Genomic DNA, 27,462 nt, shown 5'->3' with positions numbered 1-27,462 from the left:
TTGTCGTACAGCTGCATTACCCTTTATTTGCGTCAGTGATATCTATGTCCATGTATAGGGTGATCAGATAGCTATGATACTTTATTTTAATGATCCTCGTTATAAGCGACGTTAAATGACTTTGTGTGGCTCCAGATTTACAAATCGATATACATGAACTGTTGTATCATTCAACCGATGCCACGCACAAAATTGTGAAGGAGAAATTTGACGACAGAGCAACTCACGGCGACCATACATTAATTGGCCCAAAAGATCTTAACACCGCTTGATTATTTTCTTGGAGATGTGTCTTCTCCTTAGACTAACAAGTCAATCACTTTGGAACAAAAGCGAACATTTAAGAAGTTATTTGCAGAATAACGCAGTACATATAATTGGACAGACTGCTTGAACCGGAGAATTATGCGATTGTTGCTTCAGAATGACGTCAGAATGAGCTGGATAACTCACAACATTGTTGTTTTATTTACATTTATTTTCCAATTGCTCTTATATGGTCACCCTTTACTACGCGATACCTGAAGTTATGTGTGATTATCGTCATATAAATAAAATACTGACTGCATGCTTCAATCAATCTCAACCAATCATACCACTTCATTAGTCTAATTAAAAATATGGCGATAATTACTACTTATCAAAATATGAAGACTGCAATAAATAAATGAATGATGAAAACGCTATTTTGGAAAAGTTTTAATAGCATTCTTAAAACAGTTTGATACATTAGAAACAAATACCCCGTAAAGTTCAGAAAGTCTGCTGATAGCGTATTTGTTAACACTGTAGGAGCTCTCAAGATTAGAAAGCAACCGAATCGATGCAATTTTTGATTTGTCGTTGTTTATAGCCTATGGCTATACCGATTCAAATATTTTAGGTGACACTTTGCACCTTCACCTGAGATAGAACATTAGTGCGAATTCTTGATAAAGTTATTATATATTATGCCTAGTAAATAATGATACTGACGCTGCTATACTTAGAAAAAGTATGTGAGCTCGAAAAGCCGATGGCCGATCAGACTATTAGCTGTTCAGGGTGAATGCAATACCTCTCTCTCCTGTAAACAAATTACTACACAAAATATAAAGGCAACCATCGCAAACTACGAAACTTGCAAAAATTTCTACGTATTAATTAGAAAGAGAAAGAAGATCATTAAACTTATCAGTAAACATTTAGGTACAAAACTTTCTTTGAATGACAATAAATATGGTTTTCCGTTTGCGGTCAACTCAGATTTTTAGATCTACTTTAACTTCGTTACGTGTTTTTTGTTGTAATAAGGGTATGAACTGTGTTTTTATAAGTAGTAGTTGTATTTTTATAATTTTGTATTAGGATGTATTTGAGAGGAAGTCGTAGAAGTATGAATTAATTGTGGCTAGGGCGAGAAGAGTCGATATCGAGAAAGTAGAATAGTTTAGAGTAGCGCTGGCCACAACTCACATAACTTACATATTTTAATTTTTCTAGATGATGAGGGCATGAAGAGAACTAGCAACTCACGCCTCTGATGCGAACCGTGTTGCCAAAGAATTTGAGTTGGAAATTATTTGGAAAATAAATTTTTTTGTCATGGAAGTAATGTGAAAGGTAGAGATCCTATTAGCGAATTAACCTTTTGATATAATATATAGGGTGTTTCAGTAAGAGCGCTTCAACTTTTGAACTTTTTTGAATAAAACACAAACGGTTCGACTTTTTTAACTAATTTTTTTTTTTATCGAGTTTGAACATATTCATTTAAGTATGAAATTCGATTTCTTTTGCATGACCACCGCGTGCACATTTTACGAAGTCCAATCGTTGAACCCAGTTTTCGACCACTCTTTTGCATAAATCGGCCGAAATTCCAGCAATTTCGCGTGCAATATTGGCTCTGAGCTCACAAATCGTCGCCGGCTTGTTACTGCAGACCAATGACTTTACATAACCCCTAAACGGGACGGCTTGTTAAATGGACCGTAAAATGGCCGTAATGCTCTTAAAGTAGCAGCAACAGAACGATTATTTTCATAAAAAATTTGCACGATTTGCAATCGTTGCTCAAGTGTGTAGCGTTCCATGATGAAATGTATACTAATGAAGTTTACAAATGACAATCGAAAAAGAAAAAGTTGAAGGGCACCTATTGAATAACCCTATATTTCACTTAAATTTCTTCTTCAGATTTTTTATTAATGTTTTAATTAAAATCCTAATTAGCATTACATTTTTCAATATCTAGTTCATGTTGATATTTAGTAATTATTCAGAAGCCTTTTAAGTGGTGGTTTAAAAGTTGCGAACCCACTTAAGACGATCGCGCCAAAACAATAAGCGACATCACTGGACATGTGAAAGCAGAAGAGAAAAATTTGGCACGCGCGTCTATGAAATGGCAAACTCGGGTTTAGAGTTATGTATATATAACTGGTGCTTACCCCCATTTTGTATGTTTGGCTCCTTCTCGTGTTTATGGCGCGCGTATTCATGCCGATGATGTTTTTTAAGGAGTTTTTTCATGGCAGAAATAAACTGCCATGTGCCGATTTACATAGGAAAACATTTTTAATGGAAGCATTTTGTTCATGGGAGAAGGACGGAAGCGTAACAGAGAGGAGATTTTGTCTCCAGTACTGGCAACACGCTTTGTGATTTTTATTCCTATTGTTAAACTTAAAGTTGGCTGTAAAACAACTTTTGACAGTTGCTTCATTCATTTTTTTCTTTTCTCAGTTCTGTGTTGTTTTTTCTTTTCGCTTTTCAATGAAATGGAAGAAATCAACGATGACAAATATCCGAACGCTGCCTGGGAAACGCAGGATGGTTTTTGCTGGTAAAGTAGATATGAATGAAAAAACTTATGGGACATATTTATATTTAATTTTTTTTGTTCGTTTCTAAATACTCAAGTTAATTTTAAGTTAAGTTAATTTTAAGTTTAATTTGAAGTATTTTTATTTTTATTTTTTTTTTTTTATTCAAGTACAAAAATGTGTATACTCGTATAGCTATACTAATATTAATATATAAAGAGGAAAACTTTGTTTGTTTGTTTGTTTGTTTGGTTGTAATGAATAGGCTCAAAAACTACTGGACCGATTTTAAAAATTCTTTCACCATTCGAAAGCTACATTATCCACGAGTAACATGGATTATATTTTATTTTGGAAATAGGGCTCGAGATATAGGTCAAAACGTGGACCCGGGTAACCTTCGGATGTATATGTACAATATGGATATCAAATGGAAGCTGTTGGTGAATGCTTTAGTCCAGAGTATTTTTCATGCCGCTCCGTGACTAGGGTCTCGAGATATAGGTCAAAACGTGGACCCGGGTAACCTTTGGTTGTGTATGTACAATATGGGTATCAAATGAAAGCTGTTGGTGAATGCTTCAGTTCAGAGTATTTCCATCCGCTCCGTGACTAGGGTCTCGAGATAGAGACCAAAACGTGGACCCTAGAATGTGTTTGTACAATATGGATATCAAATGAAAGCTGTTGATAAGTGCTTTAATACGGGGTAATTTTCATACCTATTGGTGACTGGGGTCTCGAAATATATGCCAAAACGTGGACCCGCCGTGTCTTTGCACCGAATTACACCAAACTTACGCACATTGTTAAGTAAGTATTGAAAATAGGTTTCGTAAAGTTTGGTTGTAATTCGGAGCACTGGCAACGGGTACAGCGTTCTTTTGAACCAGCCATAATGTCGCTTACTTTTTTAACGCTTGGGGCGGAACTGAACTGTCAAATTGACAGTGTGAGTTACAATGTGTCAATATTTCTTTCTGATTTGGATGCAATAAGGAAAAAACGTAAGTGCAACATGTAAAAATTGTTTGTGAATTTTTTTGGAGTGGATTTTGGAACAGTGAATAATTTCTTACGAAATTTGAGAATTTAATGTGAAATCCGAATGAAATTATGTGTTCGTGGAAAAAAATTTTTTTTTCGTTTTTTTTTTTTTGAAAAATATAAATGGATATGGTTAAAAAGGCTCCAATGCTTAATAAAACATATAAATTGAAACGAAAAATTCATGGATGATCAGGAAAAAAGACGATTGTTTATTCCCATGCGTTGATTTGAAATTTAAAAACAATCTTCTTTTTTCCTGATTTTCAATTTATATTTTATATTTACTCAAAAACAAATAGAAAAACAAAAAATATTGTTTATGCCAAAGCGCTTGAATAAAGAATAAAGAAATAAATAATATGAAAATCATATATTTTCTGTTCTAAACCATATCTATTCTATTTTAGTGTGCCCAGCGAAGGGGCCGAGTTTGCTAGTATGTAAATAAAAAAAGTGCGTGTAGCGTAGTACACATAACAGAAGTGAAACTTTCAAGGCAGACAAAGAAAGAGGGAGAGACCCGAGAGAGAATGAGAGAGAGACCGAGAGAGAAAGAATATATATCAAAATAAATTCACAGCATTTGCAGAGAATACAAATAGATAAAATTAACAAAAAAACGGAGAAGGGTGGACCGTGTAGGTAAATGCCGTACACAAACCGTGGCAACAACGCGCACTACTTCGAGCGTATATCAGCCGCACAAACCCAGCTATTCCACAGCAACGGCACAAGTTACCGCAAGACAATACTAATAAATCCGACGTCGGAATGGATGGCACTTTATAGTATGCACAAGCACTGGCCAGGAAACGGAAATAAGCACCAAAAAGTAGGCACCAAAAAAAACCCCAAAACCATTGGGACCAAAAAACGCCCCAAACAGTAGGCATCAGAAAATATAACGCCAAGAAGTAGGCACCAAAAATATATTTCCTACAAGTTTGCACCAACAAACAAGCGCCATAAAGTAGGCAGTGTTATTTCTCAGTAGAAATTAGCAACCACAAAGAAAAACTCAGGAAAAATTGCCTAAAGTGTATCTAAGATATACATAAGGTATAGCTCTCTCTCTCTCCTTTTAATATACGTTATATAAATGTCCATCGACATTTAAGATCAAATCCGCCAAATAGTTCATTCATGAATGCTTAATTATTGGCAACAGTGTGTTCATCAGCAACACTTTGCGCAACAGCAGTAATATTTCCAACCGAACATCCAGTTTTTGGTCTGTCAGTTCTTCTTCTATCTTCGAAAAACACCAGTTTCTGGAAATTCTCCCATCAACCTTTGAATTGTCGACTAATTCGGTTGATAGTTTCTGTTAAAGACATGCTATGACATAAAAAAGTATCGTCTAGGAATTATTCATTACTGACATTTGGGCGTCACTTTTGAAGACCCTTTACAAGCTCAATTTTTTGCTAAACCCTTCAGCAGAATGAGAAGTATAGCAATTTACTTGTCCAGTAGTTATCAATGGTGTTATTTCAGCTTAGTGAATTTCATGCCGAGTTACTTTATTAAAATCTGGCAATCTTGCAACAAACAGGTAGCTTGATAAGTTTCCTGCTGGGTATGCACATGCTATGTACCTGCATATGTGTATCAATACGAATAATATGTTAACCTACTTCAATGAAATAATTTAAGCTCATTACTAATGTTTACATTGACGCACGCTTACTCACTCATTAACAGAGTATTGAGATTACAAACCAATTTTTGAATAGCTTTAAAATTATGTCTTATTTAAGTATATGAGGCTTCAGAAAAAATGCGAATAAAAAATGACAAATATATATACGCATATGAGTACACCAAAGTGAAAATAAGAAGTTGCCTGGGAACTCGAGCCTCGCAAACTAAATTTTATTATTGTAAAACTTTCGATTTTCTTTTATTAACTGAAGGCTAAATGCGGATAAATGGGGTTTGATGCGGATATATGGGGTTTAGAGTAAGTGCTCGATGGAACATGCACACTATCTTACATTCTGTCAAAAAAGCATCCGGATTTGTTCATTTAAAAAGCATGCGTTACAAATCCGACTAACTTTTTTTGCCGGAATGTTTGTACAATTGTCCTCTATGGTGTCGCAGAGTTTGAGCGTGATCTGTCAATTACCTTGTTTTTGGCATTTAATTATCGAACAAAGAATTTGTCTTAAATTTTGTGTTCTGAACGGGATTTCGTGCGCCAAATTGTTGAATATGTTGCTGAAAGCCTATGGCGAGAGCGCTTCATCAAAAACACGGGTCTACGAGTAGCATAAGCCTTTGTAGAGGGCCAAGAAGTCGTGGAAGATTTGTCCCGATTTGGTTCCCCATCAACATCTTCAACAGATGAAAACGCCGATAAAGTCAGGAAAATGGTACTCGAAAACCATCACTTATGTTTTAGGGAGGTAGTTCGTGACCTTAGCGTGTCTCACGAATCAATTCGCAACATTTTACACCATTAATTGGGCATGAGACGCGTGGTGGCGCGACTCGTCAGAAAAAGGTGGCTGAAGACATGCTTGAGCAAGTGAATTCGAACCCAACGTTTATTCAGCAAACCAACCAACAGGCGGTTGAATGGCACTATCCACATGAGCCGAAACCCAAAACACCATGGTTCTACGGTGAATAAAAAATATTATTTGGAAGCTATGCGACGTTTGAGAGAGAATGTGCGTGAAAACGGCCCAATTTGTGGAAAGAAAACTCAAGGATCTTGCACCATGATAACGCACGGTCTCACAAAGCGCATAATGTGAAAAATTTGATCACCAAAAACTGGAAAAGTATGATCAAACATACCGGATATAGCTCCCTGTGACGTTTTCTTTGATGACTGGACTGGTCATTGGACTACATCATATGTGTATTGCTTCGAATGGAGCCTATTTGGAAGGCGACAAAAGAAATTTTGATGATTAAACAATTAATTTGCGTTTTATTGAACAATTCCGGGTACTTTTTTGACAGAATGTACGAACCAACTGGGTCACCAAACTATTCAACGCTGTAGCGGAAGAGCTTTATGCCAGACCTTCAATGTCAGAGCCAGATCCCTTCAATTCAAATGAGCAATATACACATATGGTCATTGAAATAGATACGCTGCCTTTATCTATCAATTTAATTGCACCGCCCGGAAAAATTTAAAGCAATTATTGAAATTTCACTTTTTTACAAACTGCTTCGTTATATATTTAAAATACCAATTATCTTAAGTTGTGGTATTAATTGCACAGATTCAGTTATTTTCATGAAGTGCAATTTTGCGTAGCCACAAAATTAGGTGCTTTGCAGATAACTTTTGCATTTAAACTAATTAAATGAAAAATATTGAATCTCAAGTAAGTAGCAAAAGAACTATCTACATTTAAAAATCAATAATTAATATAAATTTCTTTCGAAGATTGCACAGTTGAGGAGTGAAGGCCCGCTGGAAGTTTAAAAATTTTGTTGTAAATAGCCTTAAGCCCAAAACATACCACAAATCCCACAAAGAAAACAACTTGCACTACTGATAATTTATTGTGATTCTTTAAGACATCAAAGACCTTTGCAGCTGAAATTACTAATGTATTGTACCATCAGCGCGAACTATACCTACGTCTTCGTTTATAAGACATAGATCTAGCAGGCAGAATAACTCGTGAAATTCCTATAATGAAACAAGCAAATTTGAGAAAGAGGAAGAGTTTCGCATAAGAGCATAAGTCATGATGTGGACCAGAGGGCATGAAAAATAGTATAACATACTTTGAACCAATTACACAGAAATTAATTTATTTAGAAATAATGCTAATGTTCAGTCCTAAAGGACAAGAGTTCTCACTGTGGTACACAACAAAAAAACAGTCATACACGGTGATACATAATGAATTGAGGCTGCTTTAATTCACCTCATAACAAATAAAATGAACAAATTTATTTACAAGGACATACTTCAAAAAGTTATGATACCATTTGCGACTTCGGGCGCTTTCTATGCAAGATAATGACCCGAAACACTCCTAAATGTTAGTACGTGAATGATTTTTACAAAATAATTTTAAAGTTATGGATTGGCCAAGCTAGTCACCCAACCTAAACTCCATTGAAAACCTTTGGGAAGATAGGCATTAGCTAAGGCATTTTACATCCGCAGAAACCTGTCTTAGCATTATCAATTCCATGTCAAATCGAATACAGAAAGTCATTGACAAACATGGTGGACACGTTGCTTATTGATTAAACTTCGATAACTTAAACAGCATTTTTAATAAAATCACTAGGTTATTTTTATATCGTATGTATTCCTATATGGAGATATCAGCACATTTTCTCCTCCGGTGGATCCAAAACTAGAGATGATACCGCATCTGGATGGTACTTAAATGAAGACACTAAGAACTCCTATGCCACAGGATAGATGGCCACGGTATTCCTTACCGAAGTCTATGCCATTTTAATGTGGCTTACTGGCTAATTGAGAAAAAGTGGCGGGGTAACAGTATTGGTATTTGTAGTGATAGTCAAGCTGCACTGAAAGTCCTTGCTAACCCACGCTGCTCTTCGAAGTTACTCGATGAATGTAAGACAAAACTGAACAGTGCGGCAAAACACAACAAAGTTAGTCTCATTTGGGTTCCAGGACATAGTGGTATTACAGGGAACTAGTTAGCTGATAAACTGGCTAATGAAGGCTCTGCAAGTATGCCACTGGGCCCTGAACCCTTTCTAGGTGTCAATTCCGCACCGATTCAACTATGGAATGACGACTTCATGAGGTCTACCCATAGAGGATGTTGGTCTGGGTTGAACTCGTGCAGAGTAGCCAAGTGATTTGTGAAAGAACCAAACAGGAAAATAGCAACCTGCCTCCTTAAACTCAACAGAAAGGACCTGAGAGTACTGGTGGGTGTAACCATAGGGCACAACGCCTATGGTCAGCATATGGCTCTCATGGGGGTTGTCGACAGCCCGATATGCCTATCCTGTCTTGAGGATGACGACACTGCAAGCATTTTCTCTGTAGCTGTCCGGCGTTTTCCAGAATCAGACTTAGGATATTGGGTTGCGATATACTGAGTATGGATAAAATTCACACTCTTTCTCTTCCGGATCTCTTAAGATTTATCAATGAATGCTAGAGATTTGTGGAAGAGTGACCCCAAACTAATTTTTCCGTCTAATCTAATCTAATCTAATCTAATCTATTCCTATATGGTACCTATTTTCATGATCATACAAATATTTCAGTCAACAGTTCAAGGAGGATTATTATAATGTGCATTTACGCGTGTATTGCATTATTTTTTCCGTTTTTTTTGCTTTTTGAAAATCTCACTTGCACTCACCTTTTTTGTATTGAAGCCGAGGAACGATAACTTTCGCACGTTGTCACGTGGTCCGCTTGGTCCGCTGAAACTCATCTTGTCTCCAAATAACGGACAGCCACTTTTACGAGTAATTTAAAATAACAGTTAACAGCAACAAAAACAATAGACTAAACAAACTAACAAAAGCGCGATTTTTTCAAATTTTTCTTATTCTTATTTTATATCTTCCTTTTTGTATTTAGTTTCTTGAATTTATGGTGCTACAGCAAATTTCCAGAACTCGTCTTTGAACAATCTCGGCATTCGGGCTCTTATATTTGATTTAACAAGCACAACTGCAAAGAAAAATAAAAAAAGGTTATAAGAAATTTAATATTTTCAAGTAAGGAAAACATTTAATTGCATATTTGGTGCAATTAATTGAAAAATAAATAAATTTTTTATCAATAAGTCTCCATAATTGTTAAAATTTATTTACATGGGCCGTTATTTTTTAACATAAGCCACAAGGCTTAATAAATTTATCGAAAGATGTTTCGCCCCACCACGCTGGTATGCGCTAATAAATTTGACGAGCTATCAATCTCAAATAAGTAAACCGCAGCTCTCACACTAGCTCAGGTAACACTCACTCAATCCTCGGCCCACCCATCTAACGCATGTGATTGTCATTACTCACTGCCTCCATAAATTTTGTGCCATTCATCTACATGATTGAGAGAATAAAGAAGTTTACGTATGTGTCGTAAGTGTCACAAGAATGATATGTATATTTCAAGATTAAGGCATCCGTGAGAATACTTACATATGTCTATGACGTAACGAATGGGCAACCAAGAGAGAGAATGCCGATAAATGCACTCGTTAATGTCTTTCTAAATTAATAACAAAATCAGATCAATTGAGAGCGACAGATTTAATCAGGCTGGCATAAGTACAAAAAGCATTACGTTAGAGCTCATTTCGCCCTTAATGAATCAAATTAAAATTGTGTGATACAATTAGTGGAGTAATATAGGGAGGGTGCTACTCCGGTCGTTCATCGGCTGAACATAACAGACCTATTCTAGAATGGTAACAAAATTTTCCCTGATACCAAAATTTACCTTTTAGCAAATTTTGTCCTCATTTCGTATTCTAAGTTCGCTGTTACTTGGTAAATTTCGTAACCTACAAAATAACTGGAAAAAGAAGCACCAAAATATATAGAAATACTCTACGTTTTTAAGGACCAGTAAATAAATTAAAAGGAGTTGCATGTTCAGAAGCTTACGGGTAAAAAACTTCGTCATTCACCATTTTTGCAGAAATAAACCTATTTATCATTGAATTGAAAACATATGACGAGCGAAAGCGAATTCCCAGCAGGTTTACAAACCATATCTTATCTCTTCCCATCGTACGCGGCCACACTGAAGCTAGTGCAGAATATGTAACGAAATCAACGAGAGAGAAGCAACTACTCTGACACTGCCCTGTACTTAGCAAAACACGAACTGCTTACGCTCTGCATCAATTCCAGCATTAGAAAACTAACAGCCTACATAAATTATTCAAACTGTATATTAAAGAAAAAAATACAAAATAAACTCTATATGCTAACGCTTGGTATCGCTATGAATCAATTTTTGGTCTATGTGCTTTCTAGAGGATCAACCAAGTCTAACCTAACCTAACCTATATGACAAGTGAATGTAAACTAAGTTTTATGAACAATAATATGAAAACATTTTAGACAAACGACACCCTAGCCATTTGATATAAGGTTTTTCTCAACCATATATTTCTCCGAGAAAACATCACTCGCGCGGTTTATGACATCCCGACGTCACTTCTTGAGTGAATGGCACAGAGCGCCTAGGCCAGATTCCAAGAGGGTATCAAACGTAACTGTCAACATTTAGAGGAAATATTTAAAAATTAAATAAAATCCTCACGTGCCTTCTTTACAATAGAGCGCGTTTAAATAAAGATTTCCATCTCTCGAAATCATTTTTTTTATTTCGTAAAAAATTTATTCAAAACCAAAATCGTATGATTAACTTTGCGCCAGAGCTCTTGCAAATGCTCTAGTGTATATACAGTGACCAGCAAAAGTCTACATACACCCCCCATTTCCACTGGATTGAAAGTTCAAAAAATTTACTGAAAAATCTGTATACACAGTCATATTTGAAAGCTTTATAATTATAAACTTAGCAAAGCTATGGCAAAAAAACCTGAACCCAACGTTGACAAAAGTCTACATACACTACAGAAATATCTTACTCCAGTGTGAAAAACTTCACTTAACTCTAAGTAATATTGCTTCTTAGTATATTATTTAGTCGGTCCACCATTATCATCAATTACAGCTTGAAGCCGTCGTGGCATCGAGGTAACTAAATTTGTTAACTCTGCAGAAGTTATATTATTCCAAGCTTCTATTAGTCGTTCTTTGAGTACTGAAGCTCTTGAAATCGGCTTTTTTTCTAATTTTTCGATCTAAAATTTCCCAGACATGTTCAATAATATTCAAATATGGGCTTTGCGGTGGTGTATTTTACTACCTTGGAGCATGGAAAAGCATAAAATCCTTCACAATGTGTGCTGTGTGCTTGGATCGTTATCCTGTTGAAGGAACCAACCTGCACCTAGCTCCAAATCATTCACCGAAGATTTCAAATTGACTTCCAATAGTGATTTGTATTTATAACGATCCATATTACCTTCAATAAATACAAATCTTCCAACTCCAGATGCAGCAACAGCTCCCCAAACCATTACATTGCCGCCACCATGCTTCACTGTTGATACCAAATCCTTCGGACTCAGTGCAGTATTTTTTTCCTCCACACTTTTGCTCTTCCATCGCTACCGAATATATTAAACTTGGACTAATCTGTAAACAAAATTTTTTGCCACGAATTCATCCCCTTTTCCCTGTATACTTTGGCGAACTCCAGGCGAAGTTTACGGTTTTTTTTTTCAGAAATAAGAGGCTTTTTTCGTGGTGTTCTACTATGAAAGCCGTTTTTATTCAGAGCTCTTTGAATTGTTCTTGGATGAACACACTTGTTGGATGAGCTTGCTATATCCTCGGCCAATTTCGGAGCAGAAGCTTTTGGATTTTTGTCCACTTCTTTTAGAATCAAGCTGACGTCTCTGCGAGATAGTTTGCTCGGGCGGCCACTGCGCGGCTTATTTTCGGTGGAACCACTATTTTTAAAGTTTTTTACAATGGTCTGAACTGTTGCATGACTTAAGTATAAGATTTTTGAAACTTCGCCATATGATTTTTTTTTCTTTCCTATGCTGAATAACTAAATTTCTAACGTCAACTGATATTTCTTTTTGAGGAGCCATTGTAGATGCTTAAGTATTCATATTGCAACTAAAATCAATATTAGCAAAGCAACAAATTAAAGAAAAGAAAGAAATAGACAAACGGTATTTTACCGTCTTTACAACATAAGATATCCGAGTACAAGCTAGGAAATCGGTTCTGTATGTCTACTTTTGTCAACGCTGTTTTTTCGTTTTTTTAGCATAACTGTGTTGTTTTATGTTAAGGGGGTGGTAGGGTTTAGCGCTAAAAAAAAACACTTTTTTTTTTAATTTTTTACAGAAATATGGCTTAAGATACTTTAATAAAATCAGTTGCATGTTATTGTACATCTTTTCAATAAGTTTTTAAAAAATATTAATAATAAAATATTGACAAATAAGCCCATGACAAAGTTTTTTTGGAGATATGTTTTTCGAGAGGTGCTCTGCGGTGCCAATCGGCATTCGTCGTAGAATCATCTGAAACTAAAAAAGTCGAATTTTTCAGTTAAAGTATGACGTAATGCTCCCCCCTACATTAATAAATTTTTTTTTTCATTTTTGTAATTAGTTTTGGTGGCAAAAAAACGTAAAACGAGCATTTTTGGCGAAAAATTTCGCCATATTTGTAAGTGAAAAACAACCTTAAAAAACAAAAAATAAAAAAAAACAGTGTAGGGGGGAGGTATTTTTGATTTAGAAAACGTGTGCCAAATTTGAAAAGAATCGGTTGAATAGTTTCGGAGTTGTGATTGGCACCGACTTTTAAGAAGTCGTTTCGGGAAAAACGCGTTTGAAAAAATGACTCTGAAAAATTATCGATGCTCCGCATTCGAGGTAGAGTGCCTACAAAGGCTATAACTTTGAGAGTTCTGCTCCGATCCACTTAAAATTTGGCACAACATTCTTGAAATGATTTACTATAAGATGAGTGAAGAAAAAAAATTTCGATTTTGTGAATTGAATAACTTTTTTTCTTTTTAAGTTATCTGTTCCATTTTCGTTTTAATTTGCAGATTGATCTTTAAAATTTACAATATTAAAATGGATAACTGGGACACGCAAACAAGAATTTGGATAGTCCGCCGCTATCACGCACTGGAGTCCGTAGTTTTGGTACAGAGAGAGTACAGGCGGATGTTTGGCGGCGATCCCCCGAGCAGATGGACCATAATGAGACTGGTGAATAATTTTGCTGAGCAAGGAACAGTCGCAAGAAGACCTTATCATCGAAACCCACCAGTTCGGACGGAGGAAACGATCGCTGCTGTAGCTGCAGCTATACAAAGCAATCCAAGGGTTTCAACAAGAAGCTTATCTGCTCAACTTGGTGTCAGCCGACAGTCTTTGCAAACAATAATGCACAAAGATTTAGACTTATTTCCCTACAAAATTCAAATGGTTAACAAACTGAATGCAGCAGACTTGCCGATTCGCTGGGAATTTTGCCAGAAGATCCTGCAAATGGTGGAAGAAGACCAAAACATGTTAAACTGCCTTTTCATGTCTGATGAGGCCCATTTCGATTTAAACGGCAATGTGAACAAACAAAATTGTCGAATATGGAATTGTCGAATACTTCTAACCCACAGATACTCCACGAGACGGAATTGCATCCTCTTCGCGTGACAGTGTGGTGTGCGGTTTCTTCACGCTGTATTGTCGGGCCTTATTTTTTTGAAAAAAATGGTCACACCGTTACGGTTACTGGAGACCGTTATTTGAAAATGCTGAAAGAATTTTTCTATCCAGAACTACGCCGAAAGAGAATTCCTTTCAACTCTGTGTGGTTTCAACAAGATGAGGCAACGTCTCACATAGCCCAGACTGTTATGACAGAGTTGCGACGAAAATTTCCCAATAAACTGATTTCAAGAAACTCCGAATTTCGTTGGCCCCCCAGGTCGCCTGACCTTACTGCACCTGACTTTTTCTTGTGGGGTTTATGTAAACAAGAAGTTTATAAAACAAAGCCAACAAATTTGGATGAACTAAAACAATCCATTCGGGCAACAATTGCGGCTATTCCTGTCGCAACTCTCAAAGCAGCAATGAACAACTTTTTACTAAGATGCCGCACTTGTGTCAACGAGCATGGGGGGCATTTAAATTCAATTATTTTTAAAACTAGTTAAGCTACATTTAATAAAATTTAATGACCTTCAACTTGAAAAAAAAAATAAATGAATTCCATACACTAAAAAAAAAGTTATTTGAGTTTCTTAATGTAGCAAAATTCATCAGCCACCCTGTAAATAAAAATAAAGAAAAAACATAGCCATTTAGCTGATTTTTTCATTTTTGATCCCTAGAATACGATTTTCACAGAGCAATGAGCGATTTTTAAATCTACCCGCTCTAATATACATACATATATAGATATATATATTTGGCACGTACACCCTTTTTGGGTGTTTGGCCGAGCTCCTCCTCCTATTTGTGGCGTGCGTCTTGATGTTGTTCCGCAAATGGAGGAACTTACAATTTCAAGCCGACTCCGAACGGCAGATATTTTTATGAGGAGCTTTTTCATGGCAGAAATACACTCAGAGGTTTGCCATTGCCTGCCGAGGGTCGACCGCTATTAGAAAAAACTTTTTCTTAATTTTGGTGTTTCACCGAGATTCGAACCTACGTTCTCGCAGTGAATTCCGAATGGTAGTCACGCACCAACCCATTCGGTACGGCGGCCGCCGTGGATCTAGTGAAGCTCGGTTTTTTATAAGCTAGAAGTTTTAGATAATTTCATTTTCTCACACTACAAGATTTATTTGACTAAATCCATTTGAAAATAGCGCAATCTACTTACTAAGATTACGCTCATCGTTTACTGATTTACCAAATGTGAATTTCACTAACAGCACGTTCGCACATCAATTTATAAAATTAGAAATCGTATGGCACAAAATAAAATGAAAATAAGTAAATGAAAATTAACTCAACTCAAATACTTTGTTGTCGTCTACAATTTTACGAGTGTTTTATTTGCCTTTTTAATGTTTTTTGATTGCCTCAATTAAACGTCTGGTACGCACATACACTCGTGTCTACAAATACCGATGTATGGCAATATACATACATTGCTTTCAAATTTATTATTAAAAAACAAAAAATTCTATTGCATGGTTATAAAACAAAATATTTATGACTGTCATATACGTTTCTTTGTGTTTTGGAGATTAAGTGGTAACTGATTTTCTTTTAATAGAGCGAAATGAAGAATTCCGTAACGATATCCATGGAAATAGAGATATAATGAATATATGGAAAGACTGACTAATAATTTATTTTTCTACGAAAATAAACTGAAAATTGTATTTTAATTTTTATTTCCCATTTTAACTCGGGGATACTGTCCATAGACAGGCTTATTTTGGGAGATCATCATCTATGTGTACATACTTAAATGGCTTTATTTGTTGAGTTAGAAAAATTTATCAAACCTTTTTGCATAAGTTTACTGAGCAGATAGTCCAGCGCCAATAGCTTTCAGCAATTTTATTTAACGTATCAATTTTTCAGAGGTAAGACAATTTAAAACAAAGTTGTATTCAAATCATCAGATATCAACCCGTCTCGAGATGTCTTCCGTTCATTATAAATTATTCATATAAACCTTACGAAAACAGCGAAAACCTTTCGTAGATTCACTTAAAATAAAATATGCGTGCCGAACAAAAATTCCAAACACCTATAATTTCCATCTATTTCAAAACAGTACGGTGGTTTCTTCTGGAAATAAGTAAGGTTCCTTCTGCAAACACTCAGCAGCCTGTTCCGCTTTACGGCTCAGAGCGAGCACACAATGGAAGACTGTCACACATGAACATAAACATGATTGTGATTATCACCCTCCCATTTTCTGCTTCGAAAGTGAAAATCACTTCTAGGCAGTAATGGCTTGAAGAAGATCCATCATCCAATACACCCGTTTAGATCCACATGGACGGATCTAAAATGGATACTGGTGTAGGATCAAGGTTATATTGCGAAGAGTTTTTTTATCAATGAATACTTTAAACTACCGGATCACTGTAGGGTTTTTCAAGCGGAAATAAACGCTATTCATGAAGTCTTAAGATGGTTAGAGATAAAGAATAAGAGAATAAGAGAACATCATCAGCAGATATCAGACAGCCAAGCTGCCCTACGGGTCCTGGATGCGTTCCAAACATCATCAAGGAGTATCTTACATTGTCGCCAATCTGTTAATGAAATGGCCAAGCAATATCATATAATCTTATTCAAGGCCACAAAGATATACCAGGGAACTGTAGGGCTGACCAACTTGCAAGAGAAGATACCTGTATGCCAAACATAAAAAATTTTATGGGGGTACCTCTCGCAGCTTGTAGGAAATCACGCAAGGAGATTAAGCGTTTACATGCATGATTTCTGTCGTAGCTGTAGGAATGAGGAGGAGTTGGAAACAATTCAACACTTTTTTTGCACATGCTCGGTTCTAGCCAGAAGCAAGAACTGATATTTAAGGTCCTACTACTTAATCAATATAGATAATCTATGCACTTTAGGTACCAACAACATTTTGCGCATTGTCCCAAACTCAGAGTGATTCAATATGAAAAGGGATATGTAACCCAGCCGCTACGGCTCACAACGAACCCTCGATGTGCGATGCGGCTGCCAAACCTAACCGAACTTAAGGTTTGACAACTCATCAAGAATCGTTTAACGCCAGAACAACGCCAACGTGGAAATATACTTTATAAAAAATAAAAATAAAATCTGTTCGCGAAGTTCTTAGAGCACTGGCGGTATCATCGCTCCTAACTGTTTCCGAAATAAGGAAGGATCTGCCGCTATGGAGAATAACGACCACTTTGGAGCCAGTCTGACTGAATTTTTGTGTCCAAAAATTATTCAGCTAAACATCGACGACATTTGATTCCAACAGCACGGCGAAACTTAAAACGCCGCTAAGACTGAATTTCAGTCCATCTGCATACATTCGAGTGTATTTCTGCCATGAGAAAGCTCCTCATAAAAACCTTTTGCCGTTCGGAGTCGGCCTAAAACTTTCTTTGTGGTGTTCCTCCAGGACTTAAATCCTCACATCCGTGAGCGATCCTTTAAACATAATGAGGAGGCAGCTGAGTGATTGTAGTAATCCATTGGCATTACCGCGCACATCGTACGCATTTCGTAATTTATTTTAGAAAGTTTATTTATAAACCATCTATTGCATATTTTTAAGACATTTTCGTTCGTCAAAGTACAGCAGTCTGTGAAATAATATCGACCGTTCTGCGACTTCTGTTTCTTCACGAAACGCGTGCATTGAATGATACGAGGACGGATGTCATCATTCCGAAATTAGCTCGAATCTTTAAAATAAAGTCCGTTCACTTATGCCGTAGTTCGAAATATGAGTTTTTCAGTGCCGAGTTATAAAAAACTGGCATCCTAAAAATGTTTTAGATGGCGCCATCTTTTTAATTAGTTAATCCGTTAGAAGGTACATCCCTAGCTGACTTCCAGTGAAAGTTTGATGACATTCGGTTCAGTGGAAGTGAAGTTATTGCGTCCAAAGTGTCAGTATGTTTGTGTCATCGATACAAAAATGAGTTTCGAAGAAAGCTAATATCAAATTTAGTTTTAAAATCGGTAAAACATTTACCAGAACATTTGAATTGATCGAAAAAGTTGATGGCGATGATTGTCTATCTCGTGCTAGAGTTCGTGGTTGTGAGAAATGACAATAAATATGCGGGCCGCCAAGAATCAGTAATCAGACGAGCCACCACCCAAAAAATCGAGTTTGGAGAAGTAAAACACCAAGTCGATGTTCATTTATTTTTACGATTCCAAGGGAATTGTCCACAAGGAGTTCGTGCCAATGGGCCAAACCGTCAATGCAATTTGGAAACTGGCGCTTATTACATTATAATGCACTAACTCATCGATCCACTCTTGCGACTGGCTAGAAATCACATTTTGGCTAGAAATCACATTTTAACCATCAATCACTCACCGTATTCGCCTGATATGGCTCCCTCAACCCATTCGGAAAACTTGCATTTGTGCGTGAAAGGAAAACGTATTACGTCCGTAGAGGCGATTCAAAAGGCTTGTACCGACATCCTGAAGGACATTCCGGTCAATGACTTAGATAGCGCAAAACAGTGTATCGAGGCCAGAGGGGACTATTTTGTATAAATAAACTCGAAGTTATCAGAACAAAGCTCTTGTCGTTTCTATTTTAACTCAGTCTTGTTTGTTTTGGACTTCACCTTGTACGTTCACAAATTTGACGAATTCAGCCAGACTTGGAGGTTTTGCGTCGCTCTTAAGTGCTTTGTGTGAAAAATACTTCTGTTAGCTTAGGTCGAGCTTTTACACGGAAAGCCAGCAAAACTCGTTGCATCGAGATGGTGTTTCGTGACGAAGATTCGAAACAAGTTTAATGCTTTACTATTGTTGACTGAATCTACGTCGGAAGTTATCGAAAATCATCACATGTTTCGAGTATCTGTAAACATCACAAAAAACGCTCGTTTAACAAAACATTCTGAGTGCGATTACTTTTAAAAAGACCAAACTTTACGTTGGCAATCCCACATAAGACATATTAATATCTCAAACCTTAAGCAAACCTTGCACTAAGATTAAATTTACATGTCTTAAATAAATATTTGTAAACTCGTACGAATAACTTTCCATTTTCTATAATAAATGCTGTTCTAAGTACTTGGTGCTTAGTGTTTACATTTTGCTAACTTAGCGAATGCTAAATAACATTTTCCATACCAAATACACTGAAGCTAAGTTTTTACACAGAAACACTAGCACTATTTGCCTATTCACTACGAATATTTGATTTTCAGACAGCACTAAAAGTATAAAGTATACAGTCAGCTTACTTTGCTTATGCTGAAAACGCCCACAGAACAAGTTGCCGAAGAAATAGTTTTTCCTGAAGTGTTTATGCGAAAAGCGTTTTAAATACTTAATAAGAGAATAATTTATCACTTAGTATCAATTTTTTTATTTAGCAAACACAATAGCAGTAGTTGTTCTTGTTTTTGCACTCAAAGGTGGCTTACGCTTTTTAATTTTTACTCATAAACTGCAAAATAGACTTTTAAATTAGCATTAATTAGTTATTAAGTAAAAGCACAGGACAGAAACAAAGACGACGCTCGTATCCTTGCAGAGAAGCGCAGCAGTAATGCACTGGTTCGCTTTTGGTTATTTTGGAGCCATGAATATTTCACATTTCTTTTATTTTGCTTATATCAAGGGATACATTTTAAGCGGCGATGTCGTTCTTAACTAGTAGGTACTAAATTTGTCAAATGGGATGCGTTCCAAAGGAAACAGACCTTTTTGAAAAGAGCCTTTTTTTGGCGCCATCTATCTGTGATATTCTGCGTTCAAAAGCTACAATTTTTCCGACTTTCAGCAATATGTGTGTTATAGATACAAAAAAGTCAGTATTTTTCTTTTTTTAATTTGGTAAAAATTTTATCGAAGCTATACAATTGATGAACTAAATTTAAGTTGATGAAAGTCTATCCTGTGGCACAGCTCGCGAGTCGTGTATGTGATTTAAATATAGTCCTGAGGATAAAAATAATGGCGAATATACATGCCAACCGAAAGGCATGACCTTCCGTAGAAAATTCCATCAAAGCTGCATTAGATTCATGAAAAATCAGTACACATCTTCATTGAAATTCATAAAATTATACAAAAACAATAAAATTTCCTTTACTATAATATTGTGACTAGTGATGAAACGTAAATCTTGCAATATTATACATAATCCAAGTGCCAGAATGCCATACGGATGCCCACCAGGTGAACGAAAGCCCAAAAAAATCGCTTTTGTGCGGAGGAAACACAGATTCTATCAATAACTCCGGGAAGAAATATATATTTTAAACACACTGTAGTATCACATGGCTATGGCGCCACCAGCTTCCTTTGGAATACTCTAAGCCGTATGCCCTCTACATTCCTTTTTCTGTAGCTTTAAGTTCGATGAAATTCTCGTTTATTTATGGGATATGACAGAATTGGCATACTCTTCAGGAGTTACTCTCATACATGCACATCCATATAAAAAAGTACGAATTAATTGCAATAAAAGCAATTACAAACTGGCGCGCGCGCGTATAAAAAATGTTGGGACACACACACACACTCACTCGCGCCTGTGCCAACTACCAGCAACAGGAAATTATTCAAATACGGCGAAAATACACCACGTACCGTTATATACAGTTACATATGTATTTATAGCTATATCTCGAAACAAAAACACAACTGTCAGTAGTACGCGGAATAGGGTAAAAACACGTCCGCCCAGCAATGCACGACTCAAACAACAGACAACACGTCGCAGCGAGCGGATCGATCGAACCGTAATAACAAACGAGAGTTTACGTTATGAACTTGTTGCGTGCGCTTTCTCGCCTTTTCGCTGATTTATGGGTTCGGCTGATAGTCGTAGCTGCGATGCTGACGTATAAAGCGACTGTGACGTGGAAAAATAAATAGACAAAATCAGGTAAGTCACGGGTATTTCGCTAGCGTTAACGTTGATTTTGGCTTTGGCGTTGCAAGTGATGAGAACAAGCACATCTGTTGGCTGACAGTAACAGCAACAACTATAGTGACAGTGACAGCCACCGTGACATCTCGCCCATTGCTCAATGAATTCGCCGGGTCGGTATTAGTGATGCCAATTCCGGAATCTCGGGATTCCCGTGCTTTTCATATGTTATTTATTACAATAAAAGAAACTACAATATTGTGTTAACTGTTAACTGTTTTGAATTAAAAGCTGCACCATTAAATATATATAATTGACGCGTACACCCTTTTTGGATGTTTGACCGAGCTCCATAATAGAATATAAGGTATGGCCATCCAAAGCAAACTTGTGAGAATAACTTTGTCTGTTACGTCACGGCGGTTTTGTCAGCAGAATCAGTCGTTATTCAGACAGCAAAGCAGCATATGAAGAGTGGTTGCGTTGATTTTTTTTTTGTATACCAAAAACACAATCTCAATTTTTGTCCACTTCTGCTCATTGTCATAATTCCAGTTCCGTCAGCAAATCAGATGCTGATGATTTTGGCCACATCTTTACATTTTATAAATCGTCAGATATATGTAAATATATTTTAACAATAAACTCAAAAGTGATTTTAGTTTCGAAAATTATTCAGAGAGTTAATCGATTAAGAAAGAGGTCGAAACTATACTTTAAAAATTACAGGCTGAATATCCTTGTGAGGAAGATTTAAATGAATTTAAGCGAAATGGAAAATTGTAAGGAAAAGGTGCATAATTCATTAAACCAATCAACTCGAAATCCCCCCTTAAATCGAAAAACTTATAATTTATCTGAAATGCTGATGAATAAGTTGAAATACTTTGTTATGGTGGAGATACGTCTTGAGGCCGGAAAATGTTTTTTATCAGCACTTTAAATGCTTTGGTTTTCTTACGTACATATTTACGGGCCATAATAATTATTAATAAATATTTTATTTCCTTAAATATGACTTTAGTTATATACTAAGTAATCGTTTGTTTTATGGATTAGAATAAATATACTTAGGGGTTTTGTTTAGTATATTTTTGGTAAAACTTAAGTTTTGTACTAATTTGTACGTTCAAAAGTACTCTGCAATCGCATTTTTATTCGAATCACATAGCTTTTTATATACAATTTCAAAAATTTAATGCCTTAAGATTTGCCTGTATTAATAAATATGTGATTTTCAAAATCAGTTTATCTTACATTTCAGTTAGTTTCATTTCATTGTACATTCAGCTATTGAATTTTTACACAAATTAAAAAAGTTCATCCAAGTGATTTTCGGTATCACGGAAATACTTAAAAAAAAATCCAAAACCACGGGATGAACATTTTTCGCTAATATTGGCATCCTAAGTGGTAGTATGCTATCTATGCTAGAAACTATCCGGTGTTTTTTAGCTGCATGAGAACTATGGTTTGACAGCTGAGAATAGCAAAGTGTGTCGAATTCAAGTCATAATCATGAATCGTTTAACGTCAGAACAACACTTCTAAGTTGCGGATTTACTTTGAAAAAATAAATCGTTCCGCGAAGTTCATGGAGCCCTGGCTGCATCATACAAACATATTTATGGAGTATTAAGTTATAACTAATAAAAACATAATAACTTTTAATCTAATAACAGAGAATGTATTTATTTAATATATTAAAATGAAATATAATTACGATTTATTATACGATGCAATTGAGGCAACAAGCAGAAGAGGCTATCGGCCAGGTTGGAGTATTAAAAAAACCAGGCGCTTTGTAAACAAATTTTTTTTAATATTTTTGATGCTGCCATTAAAATTCATATAATATTAAGTTTATACCAAATTACCTCAGCGAAATCCAGACTGCTTTAATACTATTACAGAGCTTAAACTTGCGTATTTTCCCCTTTTTCTACTGCTTTAAAAATTCTTACCACAATTAATTCACCTGTATCTTATTCCATCATGACTCGGTAGGATTTGTTTGGCTGACTAACGCACCACAATCGGTTAACTCCAAGGATGATAGATTAGTAGGTTTGGCCAATAACTATGATGAAAAGAAAAACTTCGGTTGCCACGTCATGGGAGTATTCGCCAGCCGAATTATGCACAATAATTTCACATATATTCACACAATCGTTGTTCAGACGGTAACAAAGTGACATTTTTTTCGTATATCACTAACACATTCTTAGTTTTTTCGTAAACAAACCGATTCATAACTCCTGCTACGTCAGCCCAAACGCTGAATCTGTCGAATTCGCTGAGAGACGGCTAACGGTCTAATATTGGCCACACCATTAAACATCTTTTCACCATGGGTTAACTTATCGATGATGAAGTGTGAGTTCATCAATATAGAAATATTTAGTAATGGTCTGTTGTCTGTTTCAGCGACGGACTCTCCATTAGTACCTGTCAAATCTGTGTTTAGTTGAGAGATGTTAACGTTGAAAATAATGACAGGTTTGGTCTTATAATGAATGATTTTATGTAGTAGATGCAATATACGTCAGCATTTATACATATATATTTATGTAGCTAATTTCGGGCACCAAAGAAAAGATATGCAGTTCCCAGCAAACTATTATATATTTGCTCAAACTGAATGGAGGTAAATGAAAAATTTAAATAATTTTTTTTTTTTAATTTTTATTTAAGTCAGAAGGTATTTCGTGCCTAAAAAAAATAAAAAAAAAGTATTTGGTTTTTTTATAATCAGGTAAATCCTAAATAAAATAGGTAGTTAGATTTTTGCCGTCACTAAAAACCAATTATTAAGTATTCACCTTTTCATGCATTCATATGAAAAAAGTACAGGGTGGCTGATGAAAGCCGCTACCAAAAAAAAATTGAATAACTTTTCTTCTTTTTAAGTTATCTGTTCCATTTTTGTTTTAATTTGCAGATTGATCTTTAAAATTTACAATATTAAAATGGATAACTGGGACACGCAAACAAGAATTTGGATAGTCCGCCGCTATCACGCACTGGAGTCCGTAGTTTTGGTACAGAGAGAGTACAGGCGGATGTTTGGCGGCGATCCCCCGAGCAGATGGACCATAATGAGACTGGTGAATAATTTTGCTGAGCAAGGAACAGTCGCAAGAAGACCTTATCATCGAAACCCACCAGTTCGGACGGAGGAAACGATCGCTGCTGTAGCTGCAGCTATACAAAGCAATCCAAGGGTTTCAACAAAAAGCTTATCTGCTTAACTTGGTGTCAGCCGACAGTCTTTGCAAACAATAACGCACAAAGATTTAGACTTATTTCCCTACAAAATTCAAACGGTTAACAAACTGAATGCAGCAGACTTGCCGATTCGCTTGGAATTTTGCCAGAAGATCCTGCAAATGGTGGAAGAAGACCAAAACATGTTAAACTGCCTTTTCATGTCTGATGAGGCCCATTTCGATTTAAACGGCAATGTGAACAAACAAAATTGTCGAATATTGAGTACTTCTAACCCACAGATACTCCACGAGACGGAATTGCATCCTCTTCGCGTGACAGTGTGGTGTGCGGTTTCTTCACGCTGTATTGTCGGGCCTTATTTTTTTGAAAAAAATGGTCACACCGTTACGGTTACTGGAGACCGTTATTTGAAAATGCTGAAAGAATTTTTCTATCCAGAACTACGCCGAAAGAGAATTCCTTTCAACTCTGTGTGGTTTCAACAAGATGAGGCAACGTCTCACATAGCCCAGACTGTTATGACGGAGTTGCGACGAAAATTTCCCAATAAACTGATTTCAAGAAACTCCGAATTTCGTTGGCCCCCCAGGTCGCCTGACCTTACTGCACCTGACTTTTTCTTGTGGGGTTTATGTAAACAAGAAGTTTATAAAACAAAGCCAACAAATTTGGATGAACTAAAACAATCCATTCGGGTAACAATTGCGGCTATTCCTGTCGCAACTCTCAAAGCAGCACTGAACAACTTTTTACTAAGATGCCGCACTTGTGTCAACGAGCATGGGGGGCATTTAAATTCAATTATTTTTAAAACTATTATAGTTAAGCTACATTTAATAAAATTTAATGACCTTCAACTTGAAAAAAAATAAATGAATTCCATACACTAAAAAAAAAGTTATTTGAGTTTCTTAATGTATATGTAATGTAGCGAAATTCATCAGCCACCCTGTATTAAAACTTCAATGAATACTGAATACAAGACCCAAAACGTATTTCACGTTTTTTTGAACTTTTCAGAATATTATTTAAAGAAAAGTGACTAACTAATTCCTTTAAAATTAATTTTTAATTGGATTTCACATGTGTGGAGTATAACCTTGACCTCAGCCTTATTTGCTTCTATTTACTATCAAAATTATTAAATGCGGTTGTTTGAAAACAATGTGAGCAGCTTTTAGAGTTAGGTCTGTGCTGCTGCATAAAATAGGCAGATTGGCGTTTTCCTAACTTAACTATGAAAAAGATAATATTAATAAAAAAAACTCTTTATTGTAAGCTTTTTTTAAGTCATATAAAAGAAAAAAGCAGATACGCAGCTGCGATGAAGCCTGTTTTTTGAATGTTGCAGGATTGCAACCACTTCACCAGCAATTTTTGATTCTCGATACACAACAGATAGTTTTCAATTATATGTAGATTAAAGAGGTATTCGTAAATAACTAAATCTCCTAGTATATTATATTTCATAGAAAGCGATTTGCTGTTTGGAGTCGGCCTAAAGCTTTAGGTCCCTCCGTTTGAGGAGTAACATCAAGACGTACGTCATAAATAGGAAGAGGATATCGGTCACACACTAAAAAAGGGTGTAAGCGCAAATTATAAATGTATATATTTCCGCACCAATTACATATATATATATATATAAGTAGCTATAGAATAAGCGAATATATTGATTTTTGCAAGAACAACGATTTTCTTAACAAATATATCAAAATTAAAATAAAAAAGTCTTCCAAGTAAAACGTATGCAATATATCGAAAACATTCTTCCGCATTTCCAACGAAAATACACTCCTCACAAAAATTAAGGGAGCAAGAAAAAAATTCAAATTTTTTCAGGTTTTTTGACGGACTGTATCTATGTGAAAAATGATCGTACCAGAAATTTAAAAAAAGCATTTTGAAGCTCCAGGGCTCTACTTTTCGAATCCGTGGAGCAAAAATTTTGCCAGGCCACGGTTTCAACGCAATCTGAAAAAGTATGACGAAAAAAAAATTTTCCAAATTTTTATCTTTCTTTCTTGGGCTCCACGGGCTCGAAAAAAATTTTTTCGATAAAGCGATCATATGGACCAGAAAGCCTGATTATTCAGCTTCATTTTCCTTTTTTTAAATTCTTCCTACGTCCATGTGTCACGGAGATATCCGGAATTGAACAAGAAAGGACCCTTTTGTCCTCAAGCAGCGATATCTCGACAACGAATGGTCGCATCGGAAATTGGAGGACGGTTTTGGAATCTGCAATAAATTCCCCATAAAATTCCGTGTAGACGTTTCACGGCGAAATTTTTTTTTTCTTTCAGTACTTCCCTGCAAAAAGTGGAAAAAATTGAATTTTTCTCTTGATTTGGAAAATCGGCTGTATCACCGCAAATATTGAGCATTGAGCAACGGTTTTCAGGGTTTTTTTTCACCTTAATGTATCCCTAATAACCCTGTAAATTTTTAGATTGATCCACTGAACCGTTTTTCCGGGCCGATCAATCAAAATTTTTAAAAAAATTAAAGGAACAAGATGTTTACCCTTAAACATTTTGTAATTTTTTTGAAATGGAAAAATCTTTTTTTCTCTCACTTTTTTTCTCAATTCTGCACCAGATACTGCATTAGTTCAAAAAAAGAAACACAAAAAAAAATTTCGAAAATTTTCGAAAAAAAAAAAATTTTTTTTTTAAATTTGAGTCAAATACTGAAATTATTCCACATAAAAGTGGATTGGAACATCCACCGCCGGCATTTGCGTTACCCAAAGCGCACCACGTGGAGGTTGCTCGGTCGGATTCACGCTTCTTTTGTGCTTACGCACGTGTATGTGTGTGGTTTTCTCAGAGAATGAGACCCCGTGGCTCGTCACTTCCACAGTATTTTGAGACTCCAAACTCATTCTCTAAAGATTGTGTGTGTGTGTGTGTGTGTGTGTGTGTGTGTGTGGGCTAATACCGCGTATTGCCACCTCTGTTCCTCTTAACAGCCTGCAACCTTTGAGGCATATTCGAAATGCAGTTTCAAATCATTCTCTGCGGAATCCGTCGCCACGTTTCAACTAACGCCCGCTCTAATGCAGGTAAGGTTCTAATGTTGGGGTGAAACCGACGTAATCGACGCTTCAGGATATCCCAGACATGCTCGATTGGGTTAAGATCAGAGTTTAAGGGTAAACATCTTGTTCCTTTAATTTTTTTAAAAATTTTGATTGATCGGCCCGGAAAAACGGTTCAGTGGATCA

The 27,462-nt window shown here is 36.0% G+C and overlaps 1 protein-coding gene across 1 annotated transcript in view; it reads right to left on the bottom strand.

Moving 5' to 3' along the window:
* LOC129241254 (band 3 anion transport protein-like) overlaps positions 1-27,462 on the bottom strand; it is a 188,491-nt gene that overhangs the window by 82,588 nt on the left and 78,441 nt on the right. Inside the window, exon 2 of the mRNA XM_054877491.1 lies at positions 9,197-9,513. Within this exon, the coding sequence (XP_054733466.1) occupies positions 9,197-9,271 (75 nt within the window). The 5' untranslated portion in view covers positions 9,272-9,513. The remainder of the gene's footprint in view (positions 1-9,196; positions 9,514-27,462) is intronic.

Source organism: Anastrepha obliqua, chromosome 3 (assembly GCF_027943255.1).
Source record: "Anastrepha obliqua isolate idAnaObli1 chromosome 3, idAnaObli1_1.0, whole genome shotgun sequence".
NCBI lineage: Eukaryota > Metazoa > Arthropoda > Insecta > Diptera > Tephritidae > Anastrepha > Anastrepha obliqua.
This window is presented reverse-complemented; position numbering and strand designations above follow the sequence as displayed.